General features: G+C 49.6%; 1 protein-coding gene across 1 annotated transcript in view; it reads left to right on the forward strand.

Annotated features, from left to right (window-relative positions):
* Positions 1-20179, forward strand: part of LOC139278171 (uncharacterized) — a 166231-nt gene that overhangs the window by 87896 nt on the left and 58156 nt on the right. Inside the window, exons 6-9 of the mRNA XM_070896825.1 lie at positions 3739-3852; positions 17751-17864; positions 18898-18940; positions 19035-19132. Coding sequence (XP_070752926.1) covers positions 3739-3852; positions 17751-17864; positions 18898-18940; positions 19035-19132 — 369 coding nt within the window. The remainder of the gene's footprint in view (positions 1-3738; positions 3853-17750; positions 17865-18897; positions 18941-19034; positions 19133-20179) is intronic.

The following is a 20179-nucleotide window of genomic DNA, read 5'->3' on the forward strand; positions in this document are numbered from 1 at the left end:
CCAGAGCAGGACCTGGATCAGCCAGAATCCTGTGCTATCACTTGTAAAAGGTTGCATCCTCAATGGGAGCTGGTTGGACATTCCCGGGGAAATGCAAGATGAAATTAAGCCATTTCACCGACGCAAAGATGAAATGTCCATCCAGTCGGATTGTCTCTTATGGGGTAATCACGTGGTTTTGCCAAAAAAAGGCAGGGAAACGTTTGTATGCGACCCACACAATACCCATCCAGGCATAGTCATGATGAAGGCTATAGCTAGGTCACATGTTTGGTGGCCCAGCATTGACTCGGACTTAGACTTGACCAGTGCAACACATGCTCGCAATTGAGCAATGCACCAAGGGAGGCTCCATTGTGTCTGTGATCATGGCCCTCCAAACCGTGGTCCAGGATCCACGTTGATTTTGCTGGCCCCTTTGTCGGAAAGATGTTTTTAGTTGTCGTGGATGCTTACTCTAAATGAATTGAATGCATAATCATGTCATCCAGCACATCCACTGCCACCATTGAAAGCCTCCGGGCTATGTTCGCCACCTATGGCTTGTCCGAAGTCCTTGTCAGTGACAATGGACCGTGTTTCACCAGCTCGGAATTCAACGAGTTTATGACTCGCAATGGCATCAAGCATGTCAGGTCTGCCCCGTTTAAGCCCACATCCAACGGTCAAGCAGAACGGACAGTCCATTCTATCAAGCAGAGCTTGAAGTGCATGACGGAAGGCTCCTTGCAGACCCGCTTATCTCGGGTTTTGCTCAGTTACCGGACGCGACCCCGCTTGCTCATTGGGATTCCCCCTGCAGAATTGTTAATGAAGAGAGCACTCAAAACCAGGCTGTCCCTAGTCCACCCGGATCTAAATGATCATGTGGAAACCCGGCGTCACCGGCAAAACATGTACCACGATCGCGTGGCTGTATCGCGTGACATTGATGTTAACGACCCTGTGTTCGTCCTTAATTACGGTCATGGTCCTAAATAGGTCACTGGCACTGTCTTGGCCAAGGAGAGGAAAAGAGTGTTTATAGTCAAACTATTGAATGGACAAACGTGCAGAAAGCATTTGAATCAGAACCAATCTGCGGTTCACCGATAACCAGGAACAACCTGAAGAGGACATCACCATCATCGATCCACCAACACACACCCAACCAGCAATCGACATCACTGTCAACCAAGAGGATGAACCCACCACTCCCAACAGTCCTGTCAGACCAGCCGTGCCACAGTGCAGCAATGTTCCGACCAAATCATCCATGCCAGAATTTGAACTCAGACGATCAACCAGGGAGCATAGGGCCCCGGATCGTCTCAACTTATAAATAATTTATATCAAAGACTTTAGGGGGGAAGTGATGTTATGTATGTAAACATTGTAACTGTGAAAGACTTGCCACCAGAGGGCGCAACTGTTGGAGGCCCAAGGGTCACCTGCACACCTTGTGCAAGGGAGTATAAATGGTTATCTGCCATGCTGCTTGGGCACTCTGGAGTTGTATTAAAGAGACTAAGGTCACATCAGTTTTAGCTCACAGTTCTCAGTCTTGTGGAGTTCTTCCATAATTAACACCACTCGGGTCGGGATGGCTGCTCTGTGTCCAGGGGCACTAGATTTTTATTCCCAGTGTTGCTGGCTGCTGCTCCTCCTGCTGTTCCCACCCAGGTCGGGTCGGGACGGCCAACCTGAAAATGGCCTATTTATTCTTACTCTCTGATTTCTGTCCATTGACCAATTCTCAATCCTCAGGAACTTGCCCACTGCCATTTTCAGCTGGATGTGTTAGGGCTACATCCCTTTGCTCTGGTCAGTTAATTGTGGGACTGCTTAACTGTCTATAATCCTATATAGTCGCGTCACCAGCTTCATATCTCACTCTAAGATATGCCAGCTCTTGCTCCTAGCAATCCTGTCACTCTGCATTGAACCAGGGTTGGCCTCCTCTTTTGATAGTGATTGAGATGTCAGCCATGGCTCAGGAATAACACTCGTGCCTGAGAAAGGAGTCTGTGGATTCAATTCCCACTCCAAGAACTTGAGCACAAAATCTAGGTTTATACTCCGGTGCAGTACTGACAGAGTGCAGTCTTTCAGATGAGAAATAAAACTGAGGCTCCATCTGCCCTCTCAGGTGAATGTAAAAGATCCCATGGCACTATCTCAAAGAAGAGCAGTGGAGTTCTCGCTGGTGCCATGGCCAGTATTCAACCAACATCATGAAAAAAATTGTCTGGTCATTAGCACATTGCTGTTTGTGGGACTTTGCTGTGCAATTGTGGACTGACGTGTCTGTGACAGATAGATTGCTGAGGTCATGGACACACCCTCGTGTTGGTTCCATCTGACACAGGCTCAGTCTGGCAGCTATGTCCTTCACGATTCGGCCTGCTTGGTCAGTGAAGGTACTACCGAGCCACTCTTGGTTATGGTCATGTAAGTTGCATGTTACTTTGCAAAGCGTACATCTGTGTTTTTCTATCCTGAGAACTGGTTTGGACATTGTCAATGGGCTGGTGAAAGTGGTGAATGTCTCAGCGGTCACGGGGATTGTGGTAGGACCGGAAGAGAATCTGCTTTGTATGGCTGACTTGATGTCTGATGTACATATTGAGAGAAGGTTTTATAAAAAGTCTTGGTGCCACAGCACTCAGTGCCTTGATGTGTGTCCTTTCTGTGATATATATTAATGTAATTTCTATTCAATATTTTCATCCCACATGAAATTGACATGATACCACATTCTAATCAAAAGAACATTCAAAGGACGAACGTTGGAAACCCACATTTCACAACAACAAACTAATGAGCAATTCAGCTGCATTTTGTTTCTAGCTACATTGATTCAATCCGCAGAAGAAGACCGTTCAACACCAGTTTTACCTCATTACCTTTGCCTGATTATTTCTTGGTGTATGGTACAAAGAGAATATATTCTTCTGAGATGCCTCAGTTGGTAAAGACACAATGGGCTGGATTTTCCTCCACTATCCTACCCCAAATCAGGCAGCGCGGCTGGGGAAAAGGCAGGAAAATCGGCAGCAAGGCCTCCCACCACATTCCCAGCCTGACCTCAATTTACTTCCCCAGGTCCCAGCTAGGAAAGCCGCCAGCTGCCTCTTCACCACCCATCACATGAGGTGGGACCGAGCAATCTGTCCGACTCCCCTGTCTTCCACTGCTGCTCCTCGACTATCCCAAGGACTATCAGGAAAATGTTTTGGCGCTCCCTAGGGCAGGGGCAGAAGGCCCATTGTCCTCACTTGGAGCTAGGGGGCCCAGCAACAGGCACAATTCACTCCCCTCAGGCCCCTGTGCCAGGCACAAACTGAAAGCCAAAAAAAATTCCTCCCCCATCTTCAGGACTCCTTCCCCCACCTGCCCTCCCCCTCCCCGCTCCTTGAAGTGGTCTCCTCCTGTTCACGTGGTGCATCAGTTGTCCCACCGCAGAGCTGCCCGGATATTCCAGCCTGGCAGTGACTGCTCCCTTTGGGTGTTGGGACTCCCAGTGACAGCCTGCACTCCATAATTAATGATCCTCTGAAAGATGCTATAGAAATGCAAGTCCTTTCTTTCATTAGTAACGTACCTTTCAGTTACAATTTGTCGAATGCTTTAAAGTTCACTGTCTGCCTCCTTCAAGTTGTCACCATGGAATTATAAAAAGCTGTATTTCATTGTAGGTGGGTTGTTCAGCCAAATGCAATCAAAAGCATTAAAAATAGTGTTATAATTGTTGTACAGGTGGACCCTGATGACCAGCCGATGATTGCTGCTGTTCAGGTTACATTGACATATCAGTTGCGCACATCTCCTAAAGTCGTTGTCACTCAGTTCATGAACAAGACCTCATTCCAGGTAACAGAGATAATCTACTCCATCCAAATCTGCAATAATATGGATTCGACACTGTCAGTGTTTAGAATTGTTATTGAGTTTGGTGTTTAATGTTGCTATTATTCACTCTTTATGTGTAACGTGCTGTTTGTACAGTATTTTTAGAGGGGCTCCTGCTTACTTCAGCTAAAACCAGTCTTTAATTCATGGGTTTCAAGTGAACAAGCCCTTAAATTTTCAAACTTGCTCACATCATCTGAGCTCTGTATTTCCATCCCATCTCCTTCCATATACCACGGCGATTTAGCTGTGTACTGGCAAAACATCTACCTACAGGAGTGTATTATTGATCCAGAAATGGTTACGACACTTGGTGCAGAATCAGGATTTTATTGAATGAAAAGGTGGCGACAGGGGCGCCGATCCTGACGGCAGGGCCACATTTCAATAATTCTGTGCAGACTCCCGCCTGACAGCCGGCCGGATTAACTGGCTGGCTGGTGGGCAGGAGCAGAGATTTAGCGGCAGGAGGCCGGGAGTCTGCTGTTGACCATAATCGGGTGAGTGTGGGGTGGGTGGGGGCGGGGAGCCTGCTGATGGGCATGATCATGGTGGGGAGAAGGGGGAGGGGGAGGTGGGGGGGGCTGCTGATGGCCATGATCGGGGGAGTGGGGGGCCGTGGAGCCTGCTGATGGGCGTGATTGGTGGGGTGGGAGGGGGTAGGGGTGGGGCTGCTGATGGGCATGATCGGGGGAGTGGGGGGCCGTGGAGGCTGCTGATGGGCGTGATTGGGAGTGGGAGGGGGTAGGGGTGGGGCTGCTGATGGGCGTGATCAGGAAGGGGGAGGGGGATGGCCTGCTCATGGGTGTGATCGGGGAGGGGGGAGGGCAGGGTGTCGGCTGATGGCTCTGATTGGTGGGGTGGGAGGGGGCTGCTGCTGATGGGAGTGATCAGGGAGGGCGGGAGGTCTGCTGATGGCCCTGATTGGTGGGGTGGGAGGGGGCTGCTGCTGATGGGAGTGATCAGGGAGGGCGGGGGGTCTGCTGATGGCCCTGATTGGGGGAGTGGGGGCCGTGGAGCCTGCTGATGGGCGTGATTGGGAGTGGGAGGGGGTGGGGGTGGGGCTGCTGATGGGCGTGATTGGTGGGGTGGGAGGGGGCTGCTGCTGATGGGAGTGATCAGGAAGGGGGAGGGGGATGGCCTGCTCATGGGTGTGATCGGGGAGGGGGGAGGGCAGGGTGTCTGCTGATGGCCCTGATTGGGGGGGTGGGAGGGGGCTGCTGCTGATGGGAGTGATCAGGGAGGGCGGGGTGTCTGCTGCTGGCCTTGATCTTCCACTGTTTAGCATGCATGTAGTCCTGTGTTGTTGCTTCATCAGGGAGGCATCTCATTTTCAGCTACGCCTGGTGCTGAGACGACCAAAGCCATTGTTTTCAGTCCCTGCCACAAAGTCCGCTCCCTAGCCACAGACTCCATCCCTCTCCCTAACATCTGTCTGCGGCTGTTCGCTATCTTGGTGTCATATTTGACCCTGAAATGAGCTTCCAACTACACATCTGCAGCATAACTAAAACAGCCTATTTCCACCTCTGTAACATCACCCATCCCAACTCTTTTCTCAGCTCATCCGCTGCTGAAACCCTCATCCATGTCTTTGTTACCTCTACACTTGACTATTTCAACACACTCCTGGCTGGCCTCCCACATTCTACCCTATTTAAACTAAAGGTGATCCAAAACTCGGCTTGCCGTGTCTTAACTCGCACCAAGTCTCGTTCACCCATCACCCCTGTGCTCACTGACCAACATTAGCTCCCAGTTAAGCAATGTCTCGATTTCAAAATTCTCATTCTTGTTTTCAAATCCCTCCATGGCCTTGCCCCTCTCTATCTCTGTAATCTCATCCAGCCCCACAACCTCCCCCGAGATATGTGCGCTCCTCTAATTCTGCCCACTTGAGGATCCCTGATTATAATCGCTCAACGATTGGTGGCCGTGCCTTCTGTTGCCTAGACGCTAGGCTCTGGAAATCCATGACTAAACCACTCCTCCTCTCTATCTCTCTCTTCTCCTTTAAGATAGTTCTTAAAACCTACCTCTTTGGCCAAGCTTTTGGTCAGCTGCCCTATTTTCTCCTTATATGGCTCAAATTTTTTGTCTTATAATATCGAAGTGCCTTGGAACATTTTACTACGTTAAAGGCGCTATATAAACAGAATTTGTTGTTGATGCTGCTGGTATGCTCTTCTACAGTCCTCCTTGAACCAGGGTTGGTCCCCTAGCTTAATGGTAATGGCAGAGTGAGGGATGTGCTGGGCCATGCGGTTAAACATTGTGGTGGAATATAATTCTGCTGCTGCTGATAGCCCACAGTGCCTTAAGGATGCCTAGTTTTGAACTGCTAGATCTATTCTGCATCTATCCCATTTAACACGGTGTTAATGCCACACAACATGATGAGGAGGGTATCTTCAGTGTGAAGTTGGGACTTCGTCTCCACAAGGACTATACGGTGGCATCTCCTGCCACTACTGTCATGGACAGATGCATCAGTGACAGGTGGATTGGTGAAGTGGAGGGGAAGTAGGTTTTTCCCACGTGTTGGTTCACTCACCACCTGCCACAAGCCCAGTCTCAGAGCTCTCACCTTCAGGAACTGGCCAGCTCTATCAGTAGTGGTACTAATAAGCCACTCTTTGTGCTGAACATTGAAGTCCCCCACCCAGAGTACATTCTGTGCCCTTGTTACCCTCAGTGCTTCTTCCATCTGGTGTTCAAAATGAGGCATATTGATTCATCAGCTAAGAGAGGGCAGTAATTGGTAATCAGCAGCCGGTTTCCTTGCCCATGCTTGACCTGAAGCCAAGAGACTTCATGGGGTCCGGAGTCAATGTTGAGGACTCCCAGGGCCAATCCCCCCCCCTGCCCTCAACTGTGTACTACTGTGCCGCCAACTCTGCTGCGTCTGTCCTGCCGGTGAGAAAGGAATTGGGATGGAGGAATCTGGGACATTGCCTGAAAGGTATGATTCTGTGAGTATGACTGTGTCAGCCTGTTGTTTGACCAGTCTGTGGGACAGCACTCCAAATTTGGCCCAAATCCCCAGATGTGAGCCAGGAGCAACAGGAGTGTTCCCCGCCACCCCCCCGGACCCTCAAGAAAACCTTCTGCTTATCGCAGCCGCTCCTCGCGACTACATTCGATCGACTGACCACTGCCCCCAACCCTTGCTCCTGAACATCCTGCCCCACAATCTGCCGACCTCCCACCACCAACCCCCGATCTTTTCCTCTCTCCTCATTGCCAGACTCCCATCCCTCCCAACAACTCCCGATCTTTCCCACTTGCCGGCGACCATTCCATGTTTCAGTCATGGGTAAGAATTCCTCTTGTTTGAACTTACCCAATATGGTGGGTGGGGCAATTCCGGCCGTAAATATACACACACATTCTTCCCGCCATATATGGGCCATAATAGTCCGAGCAGCGACTGAAAAACATGGCGCTGTGCGGACCAATTTCTAGGCCTGTGTCTATTCTGTGCCGCAAACTTACTTTCTCGAGCTCCTAGTCGCTGGGCTGGATTTTCCGGTGCTTTGCGCTCCAGATTTTGCCCCGGAGCAGTGGGAAAGGTGGCGGTGAGGTCTGCAGTGCCCCGTCGCGATCCTCTGGTCGGGTTGAGCGGTGACGCTGAGCAGCACCGCCGGGAAGAGCTGCGCCGGGTGTGCAACGCCCCTGGTTGTGACACCGGCGAGAGTTTCGAGTCTTGCTCACCCCATCCGCCGGAAGTGCGCCCGTAATGACCACCTGGGAAATCAGAGCGGTCCAGCGATCCCGACAGTAGAGAGGTGGGTAAAGTACTCCAAAAGTAAGTGCGAGTGTTTTTTATTTTATATTTTTATGCGATTTGTGTTGCGCAATGTTTTAGGAATGTTTTTGTGTTTTCTTTTAGGTTTCCCCCAGGCCCCCCACCCACCCCCCCCAACCCTTCCTCCCCCAAGCCTCTCGCAGAGCACTCACGGCCCGGCTCTTTAGCTCGGGGAGATTCCCTTCCTTGTGCCAAGAGAGGTGTACAACGCCTCCCTTAGCGCTGTGCCCCCTGACGCACGGCCCAGATGCCCAAACTTAAATACTAAAGTGCAAACTATTCCCGGCCGTTAACTTTCCTGCCCCGCCGCCATTATCGCCTCAAAAACAGAAAAGCCGAAAATCCAGCCCTAATACTTCTATGTGGTGCTCCCTGAGTAAGATGGGGTTGAGCAGTGGGCGGCTGGGCTCGAAGACTGAGGTGATCCTCATCTTAGTGCAGCGTATATGGCAGAGCAAACAGTCTTTCTGTTGACTGTCAAGGGCGACCAGACCTGATTATGAAGCTCCTTCATGTGCCAGTTGTCATGTATGTAGATCATGTATACTAACTGTATAGTTCCATAAGATGTGCCACCAGAGGGCAGTGGGGTGGGATATGTGAGGGTCACCTGTATAGGTGTACAAGACACAGTATAAAAGGCTGGCCAGCATGATTGTGCCTTACTCTGGCGTTACAATAAATGGGACTAAGGTCACAACAGCTCAAGTACAATACTAGACCTTGTGGAGTCATTTATAAGAGTATTAAAGACATAACAACTGGCAACGAGATTACAAACTTTCACGCAAAAATGACTAATGTTGATGCATTAGAAAAGTTCTCAGAGGGTGAAGATTGGGAAGCCGTTACAGAGCGGCTCGACCAATATTTCGTAGCAAACGACCTGATAGGCGATGATCCGGCCACGCTGGCAGATAAGCGCAGAGCTATCCTGTTGACCAGTTGTGGGCTCGCGGTCTACAGCCTCGTCAGCTTGCTTGCACCAGAGAAAACAATGACTAAGTCATATGAGGAGCAGAAAGTGCTCATTCGGGACCAACTCAAATGAAAGGAGAGCATTCTCACGGCCAGGCATCGATTTTATACACACCGCCGCCCCGAGGGCCAGGAAATCGCGAAGTACGCTGCCAACCTCAGGAGGCTGGCAGGACCGTGTGAATTCGGCGCATCCCTCGCCGATGTGTTGCGGGACATCTTTGTCATTGGCATCGGTCATGAGGCCCTTCTTCACAGACTACTGTCTGCCGAAACCACTGTCACTCTGCAGAAGGCCATCAGCATCAGCCAGGCGTTCATGAACTCACGCTGCAGCTCCAAGCAGATGATGACTCACTCTCAGGACTCAAATCCGGAAAATACTGTAAATACAATGGTGCCTTTCACAGGCAGAACTGTTGAACGTGAATCTGCCCAGGGCAGAGCGTACAGGCCCCCGAGTCCTTTAACTCAGAGTCCGCCGAGGGGTGCAAACGTAAGTCGAGTAGCACCATGCTGCCATTGCAGAGGTAATCACAGGGCTCATCAGTGTCGGTTCAGAGACTATGTGTGCAAAGGCTGCAGCACAAAAGACCACCTCCAGCGAATGTGCAAAAGTGCTGTGACTCACCACGTGGAAGAGGAGTCAGCAGATGGCTGTGAATCCAGCGCGGATTACGAGGAGATGGTTAGAGAGGCAGCTCAGTCCCAGGACGAAGTGTATGGAGTATATACCTGCACCACAGATTGTCCTACGGTGACAATGGAAGTCGAGATAAATGGTGTTTCATTCTTCATGGAAGTGGACACGGGGGAGAATCAGTCAATAATGAGCGAGGAAGCCTTTGAGAGGCTATGGAATGATCAAGCTGAATGACCCAAGCTGTTTCAGGCAAAACTGCGCACCTACACCAAAGAACTGATATCAGTTTTTGGTCGTGCGGATGTAAATGTATCCCATGATGGCATTGTGCACAATTTACCATTGTGGATTGTTTCAGGTGATGGACCAACGCTACTTGGAAGAAGATGGATTCATGGGAAGATTAATTGGAACTGGGAAGACTTCATCCCTCCAGCGATCGATGTCCCCCATGCTCAGAGGCAGAGCAAGCCCCCACCTTCAGTTGGACTAGACACCGGAGAGCAGATCCGCGCAGCCCCCGAGGCACAGACCGCTCATCACGACTGCGTGGCGATGATCCTGCTGAGACGACCCGAACGCACCTTCCCAGTTTCAGTGGCAGGACTCCTGAGGAGTAAGATTGGATCCGAGGGCGCCTTTCCAGCTTCAGTGGCAGAATCCCTGGGAAAGAAGATCGCGACAGTCGACATCATGGACAGGGAAAGGATTGTGTCAAAACCACAAGGTGCAGCGCTAATGGAGCAATGATATGTGGTTCCACGCAAGGAAGGTGATTGGGGTAAAAGTAGTAAGGCCATTTTAAAGGAAGCCAGCAACCCGCCATTTTTGAATGAACTGCTTGAAATTGGTAACCAATGTAAAAGTCCAGCTGTAATGAACAAAATGTTGTTGAGCGATGTCGGGTGCAAATTGCAATCAGGCAATGTAGCGGGTGAACACCTAACAGTTGTATACAGGTCCAGCAGGCTACCCAATGCTGTAGCCTGCGTCCCCGGGACCAGAACAATGTATCATAAAGTGTCTCCACAGCTGACAGAAGTAGACAAGCCACAGAGTAAACGATCCCCGGTGAGCAGAGGCATCGGTAGCGCTACCCTGCCTCAGATCGGTTTAACATTGCAGGCACCCGATGGCATGAACCGCCACAGGCCAGAAACAGTAAACTGCGCCTATGCTCACAATCGGCTTCCGTCGCCCACCACCCGGGTGGAAAAGGCGCAGCCCACAAACCCACTCGCCACCATGGCAATGCCCAAGAGCGAAGGATCACCCGCAACGGCTCCTCCGAACGGGACCGGGACCAGCCAGGATCCCAAATTAGAGAATGTTCACAACGATGCCCTCAAGGAAGGCGAGTCAGCAGTCCCCTGCGAACTGCTAGACAAGACAAGGCAACCCCACCGTCGCTTAGACGAAACGCTCACTCGCTCAGACCGCTTCCCAGGGAGCAGCAGCGACACTGCGAACGGAAAGGACAGGGCGGTCACAGACATATCAGCTGTCTTTGGGTCTGCCCGACCCTTGCAGTAACGGCAAGAGCCCTGAGCTCCGGCAACTCGAACAAAATGAGCTCACCTCACCCACAGACCCACTAGCAGACTGCTGCGCCACCAGCAGACGACCCAGATCTCATCCGGCCATGCTGGAACTAGACTGTCCTTGTGTACCTATACTGAGATACCTGTATTGATCATGTAAATGTACCACACAAAAAGAAACCCAACTGTTATCCACCCATCAAATCTACCAAGATGTAAATGTAAAACCCATGTGATGAACTTGAATGCAACTTGCATATAACGGACCATTAGCATGATCTCTATGTGGGATGATGGGGGGGGACGGGGGAAGAATGGTGTAGTCATGGATTCACAAGCAGAAACCACTGGGACCTCCACTGGCAACAAATCTCACTACCAACCCATCCAAGCTAGAAGCGAACCTCCAATGGTCAACCAGGAAGAGCAAAGCCCAGGTCACCGTCAATATACGAGTCAATTTGCATTAAAGACTTGAGGGGATGTGATGTCATTTATGTAGACCATGTATACTAACTGTATAGTCACATAAGGTGTGCCACCAGAGGGCACTGCGGTGGGAGACCTGAGGGTCACCTGCATCGGTGTGCAGGACCCAGAATAAAGGGTTGCCCACCATGCTTGTGCCTCACTCTGGAGTTACAATAAGTGGGGCAAAGGTCACAACAGCTCAAGTACAGTGGTAGACCTCGTGGAGTCACTCAAAAGAGTATCAAAGACATAACACAGGTATTGGAGGGGGATTTAAGAAAGCAGCTTCATTGCCATTCTCCAGAGAGACAGCAACATCTGTAGCCACTTCTTTCTTCCCAATGGTGCCGGAGCTGCTAATGGTCATTAAAATATTCCCCACCAAGTTGTCGGAGTGGTGTGTAAGTGTAGCAGTCAGGCTGAGCCTCAAGGCATCTATTGAAACAATGCTAGTTGCCACTCCAGAAGCCACCAAAGTCCTTACTGTGCCTTGTTAATGCAAAATTCCCCAAGACTGTCACTGTCTCCTGGGTGTTCTGCATATTGTAAGAAACTTCCTGGAGCCGCAATTGCCCCTTTTTTGCGCACCATTAGTGCCTCTAGCGGGGGGTGCTAATGGGGCACAATGGTGTTTTCGGCCAAGGGAAGGAGCGCCTCCAGGGAAATTGCCCTGGAGATTTGGGTAAATTGCCCCGCGGGTAGCGAAGCTGGCAGACATCTGCCGCCGGCGCGCCCCTTAAAGGGGAGGCCTTTATCGCCCCAGGCCGCCATTTTATTTTGTCTGTCGACTCTTGGGTCGGCCCGACAATGACAGCCCTCGCATTGACCCTGCCGTCATCATGTAGCCTGGTACTCCGTTTTGCGTGCCGAGGTCGCTGGCCCAGTCGATCACACCACTCGTGGCCCAGCGGCGGCCGGCAGACTGCGCAGTGACCCGCCCCTTTAACAGCTATCCCTGGAGCGCCGGAGAATACGCTCCTTCTTGTTTCAGGGGCGCACGGCCCAATTCCACGCCGGCGGCAGGACTTCCAGGCCGGGCACAGGAAGTCCTGCACCCGGAGGGTTACCGCCCCCAATCAGACGTAGAGCAATTTCAGCCCCCTTGCATTGTGTCGAGGACTCCTCTCACTTCTTCACTATCTCCACTGCCTGCACATGAAATCAATTCTCCCAACTCATAGTTCTTTTAAATACTGGGCCCCAGAGATTTGGATCCCGAGGCTCCTGAGCTGAGGGTAGTTGTTTCTCCACAGTGGAGAAATGGCACTCTCCCTCTCTTGCACTACCAGGTCCTCATGCTCAGTACTGCTCAGTGCTTCACTCAATCTAAACCCTTCTGAATAACTACTTTCCCCTGAGTGAGTATTTCTCTGCTGGTGCTTGCACAGGTAAGATGTCATGACAGTGACATTTGTCTGTGAAGAAATAGCATGGACTTGTTTTCCTCTACATGAGTGCATGATGAAGAAAGGTGCAAGTGCATTGTCCGTTTAAATCAACAGTCCTTGAAGATGAACCTTGTGGAAGGCTGTGTGAGTTGACAGAGCGCCTGTGAGTGCAGTTGGTGCTTGAGTGTTTGAAGAGGTTACCCAGGAGATGAGAGGGGTAAGGAGATGAGTGAATCCTCTCTCAATGGTACAGGATGTGGATTGGCAACTGTTCCTTGCCTTATCCTGGCCACCCATGTGAGGTCATTGAACCTCTCTGTGTCAGTTCCTGGAGTGGTGAGGTTTTGCTGACTGTTGACCTTGTTCATACAGCCTGAACCACTCTCTTATGGGGCTCACTGCCCTCGGTGCTCAACAATCGATCCCTTGTCAGCCAGCAACACCTCCATGGAATCATCAGACAGTCTGAGAGCTCCCACTGCTGCTGACCTCCTGCAAGGCTGCCGTTCCTAGATACATTCTAGTAGTCATGCATCCTGTCGCTGAGAAACGGCTGCCCCCCTCAAATTTGTTGCTGCCGTTTAAAGGCTGCAAAAGCCCTGCACTTTCATCCCTCCCAGTAACGGTAACCAGTGAGGAACAGCATTGCATAGGAACATAGAAACTGGAGTAGGCCATTCAGCCCCTCGAGCCAGTTCTACCTTTCAATGAGATTGTGGCTGATCCGTATCTTAACTCCATCTACCTGCCTTGGCTCCATATCCTTTTATACCCTAGCAAAAATCTATCGATCTCAGATTTAGAATGATTAATTGAGCCAGCATCTATTGCTTTCTGTGGGAGAGAGTGCCACACTTCTACCACCCTTTGCTTGAAGACATACCTCCTAACTTCTCTCCTGAATGGCCTGGTTCTGATTTTAAGGTTATGTTCCCCTGTCCTGGACTCTCCCACCAGCGTAAAAAATGTATCTCTATCTACCCGATGGATTTCTTTCAAAATCCTAAAGACCTTCAGTAAACTATCACTTAACCTTCCATATTTCAGGGAATACAATCCTAGTTTATGTAATCTCTCCTCATAATCTAACACTCGGAGCCCAGTTAACATTCTGGTGAATCAGCACTGCATTCCTTCCAAGGCCAATATATAATTTCTAAGATGCAGTGCTCAGAACTGTACACAGTACCCCAGATATGGTCTACTCAAGGCTTTGTATAGTTGTATCAAAGCATCGTCCCCTTCATATCAGAATCAGGAGACGTCATAACGGGGAACAAAGAAATGGCAGACGAATTGAACAAGTACTTTGGTTCTGTATTCACTAAGGAGGACACAAACAACCTTCTGGATATAAAAGGGGTCAGAGAATCTAGTAAGAAGGAGGAACTGAGGGAAATCCTTATTAGTCGGGAAATTGTGTTGGGGAAATTGATGGGATTGAAGGCTGATAAATCCTCAGGGCCTGATGGTCTGCATCCCAGAGTACGTAAGGAGGTGGCCTTGGAAATAGCGGATGCATTGACAGTCATTTTCCAACATTCCATAGACTCTGGATCAGTTCCTATGGAGTGGAGGGTAGCCAATGTAACCCCACTTTTTAAAAAAGGAGGGAGAGAGAAAACAGGGAATTATAGATCGGTCAGCCTGACATCGGTAGTGGGTAAAATGATCGAATCAATTATTAAGGATGTCATAGCAGCGCATTTGGAAAGATGTGACATGATAGGTCCAAGTCAGCATGGATTTGTGAAAGGGAAATCATGCTTGACAACTCTTCTGGAATTTTTTGAGGATGTTTCCAATAGAGTGGATAAGGGAGAACCAGTTGATGTGGTGCATTTGGACTTTCAGAAGGTTTTCGACAAGGTCGCACACAAGAGATTAATGTGCAAAGTTGGAGCACATGGGATTGGGGGTAGTGTGCTGACATGGATTGAGAACTGGTTGGCAGACAGGAAGCAAAGAGTAGGAGTAAATGGGTACTTTTCAGAATGGCAGCCAGTGACTAGTGGGGTACCGCAAGGTTCTGTGCTGGGGCCCCAGCTATTTACACTGTACATTAATGATTTAGACGAGGGGATTAAATGTAGTATCTCCAAATTTGCAGATGACACTAAGTTGGGTGGCAGCGTGGGCTGCGAGGAGGATGCTATGAGGCTGCAGAGTGACTTGGATAGGTTAGGTGAGTGGGCAAATGCATGGCAGATGAAGTATAATGTGGATAAATGTGAGGTTATCCACTTTGGTGGTAAAAACAGAGAGACAGACTATTATCTGAATGGTGACAGATTAGGAAAAGGGGAGGTGCTTGGTGTCATGGTACATCAGTCATTGAAGGTTAGCATGCAGGTACAGCAGGCAGTTAAGAAAGCAAATGGCATGTTGGCCTTCATAGCGAAGGGATTTGAGTACAGGGGTAGGGAGTTGTTACTACAGTTGTACAGGGCCTTGGTGAGGCCACACCTGGAGTATTGTGTACAGTTTTGGTCTCCTAACTTGAGGAAGGACATTCTTGCTATTGAGGGAGTGCAGCGAAGATTCACCAGACTGATTCCCGGGATGGCGGGACTGACATATCAAGAAAGACTGGATCAACTGGACTTGTATTCACTGGAGTTCAGAAGAATGAGAGGGGATCTCATAGAAACATTTAAAATTCTGACAGGTTTAGACAGGTCAGATGCAGGAAGAATGTTCCCAATGTTGGGGAAGTCCAGAACCAGGGGTCACAGTCTAAGGATAAGGGGTAAGCCATTTAGGGCCGAGATGAGGAGAAACTTCTTCACCCAGAGAGTGGTGAACCTGTGGAATTCTCTACCACAGAAAGTTGTTGAGGCCAATTTACTAAATATATTCAAAAAGGAGTTAGATGTAGTCCTTACTACTAGGGGAATCAAGGGGTATGGCGAGAAAGCAGGAATGGGGTACTGAAGTTGCATGTTCAGCCATGAACTCATTGAATGGCGGTGCAGGCTCGAAGGGCCAAATGGCCTACTCCTGCACCTATTTTCTATGTTTCTATGTTTCTATATTCTTGCTCTCTTATTATAGGGCCCAAAATTGATGGCCTTACCGCCCACTGCCGCCGACATTCCTCCTCGAGTTGCGCCCAGTGCCACTTTCGATTTGGGCTGGAGTGGGTGGGAGGGGAGAACAGTCGGGAACCGCCCGCTGACGTCAGCGGACGGCAGAGTGGCGTAAGTGGCCCCCCGCCCGCCGAGACGCCATATTGATGCGGGCGGGAGGTCGGCACCAGAACGGGGGTGGACTGCTGGCTGGAGGCTGGTCTGTCCCCGACGGTGAGTATGAAGATCTGCAAAAAAGGTGAGTAAACATTTTATAATTTTTTTCTTTACAGGTGTCTTTGCCGCCGGGATTGGGAGCTTCTGCCGGCTGCCACCCAGATTGGCAGCGTAAGTCCCTCTTTTGTCGCCCACCGACCTTTGAAGGACCTTTTCGATGCAAACCCTGCCCAAAGTACCGTCGGTTATCTCGGCGGCCATCGGCAGTCCTTTGGGCGATACTTGGGCGGGCGGATGTCTTCACCAAATCAGCCCCATAAAGTTTAACATTCCATCAGCCTTTTTGATTAATTTTTGTACCTGACAATAATGTTCCCTTTAAGCTGTGAGACTGCACAGTCTCTGCAGCTCCCGGGCAGACGACTCACCGGCTTTTAAATAGGGAAAACCGTGCATGTGCAGTATTTTGAATGCTGCACCTTAAAGGGGCCGTGCACCCAAAGAAAATGAAAGGGAACATTGCCGGACATATATTTCAGTGATCTGTGTACATGGACCCCTAAATCTCTATGGACATGCACTGTTCCTAGGATTGCACCATTTAAGTAAAGTCGTGTCATGCTGGCTTCTTTGTAATTCTCATCATATTGGGGCTTGATGACCTTCCAGAGATGCCCAGACAGGTCATTTGGGAGTTAGAGTCGGGCCACTCTGGTGTTCAAGTCTGACTGTGCAGCAGCCGATTTTCGGGCTCTAACTGGCCCACTTAGCCCTCTATATGACAGGAATGAAGTGCACCGCCTGCTAGATTGGGAAAGGAAATAAATGGTATCCAGGACCCATGCCCAAAACAAGTGTCAGACCGTTTACATATGCAAATCAGGGGCCTAACATCTGTTTCTGGCCCTCACTTCAAGATTAGTTTGCCCTGAGGCAGCCAGCGCTGCCTGTACTCAGTAAAACCAGACCTTGGGACCTCCAGTGACACTACAAGGTAAGCTTTTCACAATTACTTACCTGAATATTCCCAGAGGAATAGGAGTGCTCCTCCTGACCCACATTTTACAAAAGCTCGCCACTGCTCCCTCTCTTCTGGTTACTGCTGCTCCAGACCCCACCCCCCATCCCACCCCCATCCAACCCCGCATCCTCTGGTCCCCAGCCTCTGAATCCAACCCTCCCCATCCTCTGGCCTCTAGCCTCTGAATGAAACCCCCCCATCCTCTGGCCCCCGACCTCCGATCCTTTCCCCCAGCCTCTGACCCAACCCATAGCTTCACTTACCTGAGGGTTGCTGCGAATCGACCAACAGCCTGATCTTGGTCATCTCTCCACCAGGCAAATGTCGTGTCATGCTGGCTTCTTTGTAATGAGGCCCAAGGCCCAAGGCCCAGTGGCACCTCAGGCCTCACCATTAGGGCGCAGGGCATGCACCCAGCACATCCCACATGCCCAAAATAGGTGCAGCTGAATTTCTAGAGCTGTGAGTGGGCATGGTGTCACTCTGACTTTCTGGATGGACTGGGGTGGGAGTCACTGCTGTGCGTTTGTGTTAATGACCCCATCACCGCAATTTGGGACAGGGTCTACAGAAGGTTTTATGGGCGGCTTGGAGTTGTGGTTTACCGCACTTCTGCCGGCAAGGCGGCCTCCAAAGAAAATGTTTATTACAATGATAAACCTGCACTGCTCACCATCACCGCAGAAATGAATATCATTAACTTTCTGTGTGTAATTAATCCTAAATCAGTAGATTTTCAGTAACTATTTTTTGTATTGTTACAGGGTGAGGAGAGGAGCCCTGTTTCACCCAACATTATAGTTAAAGTGGGGAATTTGAGCATTGATGACCTCACATCCCCTCTGACACTTACATTTCACGGCGTGTCACGTTGGGAGGTAAGATAAAACCGAACAGTATCATAGAGCTCACCGTGTGTGTGTGTGGCCATTTATAGGATTGGAGTTGTGCAGCACAGTCTGTATTATAATCTCCAGGGTAGATGTGGAAGTTAGACTGAATGACCTTGACATTCATGGCCCGAGGCCTGTAAATGGGGCACTTTCTGGGCAGGTGGGGCAGAATTTGGAGCGGATCTCCTCGCCTCTTTAATGTCCATCAGAAGTTCTGATCATGATGGGGGTGTGGCCATATTATGATGCTATGCAAATGAGGAAAATTGAGTCTTGTGACATATTTTCCTTCATTTGCGCCCTGAAATTCCTATGGAGGATTTAGAAGCGAAGATCTGTGAGAGGACACAATGTTTGCCCACCCCGTGGATGCGGCCCTGGCCCCTGGTTTCAGGGATATTTACATATTGCCGGTGGGCACCATCAACGTTCTTGGTACAACAAGCCACCCACCTCAGGTGTGATGCCCCTGTTTAATCAGGCTTGGGGAAAGATTCAATGAAAATGAAAACGTTCTGGTTTTGCCACTTTACGAAATGCAATTGATCGTAGAACATCCCTTGTACCCCAGCATTACTTGGGCACGATTAGAAGAAAGTACTTCAATGACATATTTTCTTAATTTGTGTGGCATCAATAGGCCGACCCCAGTGTGGCCAGAACTTCAGACCATCGGTGTAACCGGGCGATGCCCCTTTTTTCATCCCGTCCGCCCAAAAAATGCTCCATTTACAGCCTGAGGGACGCAGAGTTTTGGAGCCATCACCTTTACTTCAGTAGCATGGACCCCATTTCAGTAAAATTACTTCCCCAAGTTCCATAAAGGCACTGTCCACTTTTTGTGGCATTAATGAAAATACAGAAACATTTATTTTACAGCCAGCACAAAATTTCCTCCTAATTCTATGCTTCATCCCATTAGACAGGTAAATGTCTAACTGTTTAAGCACTTACACAGCTGATGAAACTGTTTTAGTGCTGGTGAATCTAATGATAAGATTTATCTTCTCCATTTTAGCCAAATCCTACACTGTGCCGCTTCTTGGATTCTGGACAAACAGGTAAATAAAGAGTTTTATAAAATGCTGACATCAATCTGCACTGGAATATGTAAATGAGACAATGACTCTGATAATTAATAACTCTCCATTACAGTCAATCTGAATGGATGTAACTCTCAGACAGGAAACAATAACATCACCTGCAAGTGTGACCATTTGGGCTTCTTCTTTGCTGTAACACTGGAATCAAAGGTATGAATAATGTTCATCATTACAGTATAAATAAACTCCAATATAACTTTACATTATCCCAGGAGATCAGACTGATTTCACATTCTCACTGCAATCCAGTGGAGTTCTGTCCAGGTCTTAAAGACCCCTCTGCAAAATATTTTCTGGCCCTCACACCCCAATGTCTGCAGTGTTTATGCCATGCCATCGGGGCCGGCTCGACCTCTTGAGAGACCCATGGAAACGGCGGGTTGTATTATCCATAAATAAAATGTTTGTTTTCAGAGGGGCTTCAGATAGTCTGGTGAGCGTAATGAGTCAGAGAGGCCCTCTGCTGAAACTCTTGCTTTAATTAAATGGCCAACTTGAATTTCCTCCCGAGACGCTGCCGTGCCCCTGATCCACCCCAGAAACCCGTCCCACTGCATTTAAATGAAGCAGGGACATGGCCAAGGGTCCTCCGAGATTTCCAGCATTTCCGCCCACTCATCACAACAACAATAAGAACAACTTGCCTTTATATAGCGCTGCTAATGTAGTAAAACGTCCCAAGGCACTTCACAGGAGCGGAATCAGACCAAAATCTGACACCAAGCCAAAGAATGAGTCATGAGGACAGGTCACCAAAAGCTTTGTCTTGATGCACGTTTTAAGGAGCAGCTTAAAGGAAGAGAGAGAGGTGGAGAGGCCGAGAGGTTTAGGGAGGGCATTCCAGATCCTGAGGCCTAGATGGCTTAAGACACAGCTGCCAATGGTGGGGTGAAGAAAGTCGGGGAGGTATAAGAGACCTGAGTTGGAGTTCACAGAGGGCTGTAGGACTGGAGGAAAGAGGCAAGGCCAAGGAGGGATGTGGACATGAGGGTGAGAATGTTAAAATTGAAATGTTGCTGAGCCGGGAGCCAATGTAGGTCAGCGAGCAGAGGGGTGATGTGTGAAAGGGTCTTGGTGCCCCATCCAATCACTGCTGTTGAAAAGATGGCGGTGCTGAGCATGTCGGGTGACCCACCGGCAGGAACAGATTTGGAAGGTGACTCGTCACACACGAGTGAAATTCTACAACATTGTTTT

The sequence above is a fragment of the Pristiophorus japonicus genome, chromosome 13 (assembly GCF_044704955.1).
Source record: "Pristiophorus japonicus isolate sPriJap1 chromosome 13, sPriJap1.hap1, whole genome shotgun sequence".
NCBI lineage: Eukaryota > Metazoa > Chordata > Chondrichthyes > Pristiophoridae > Pristiophorus > Pristiophorus japonicus.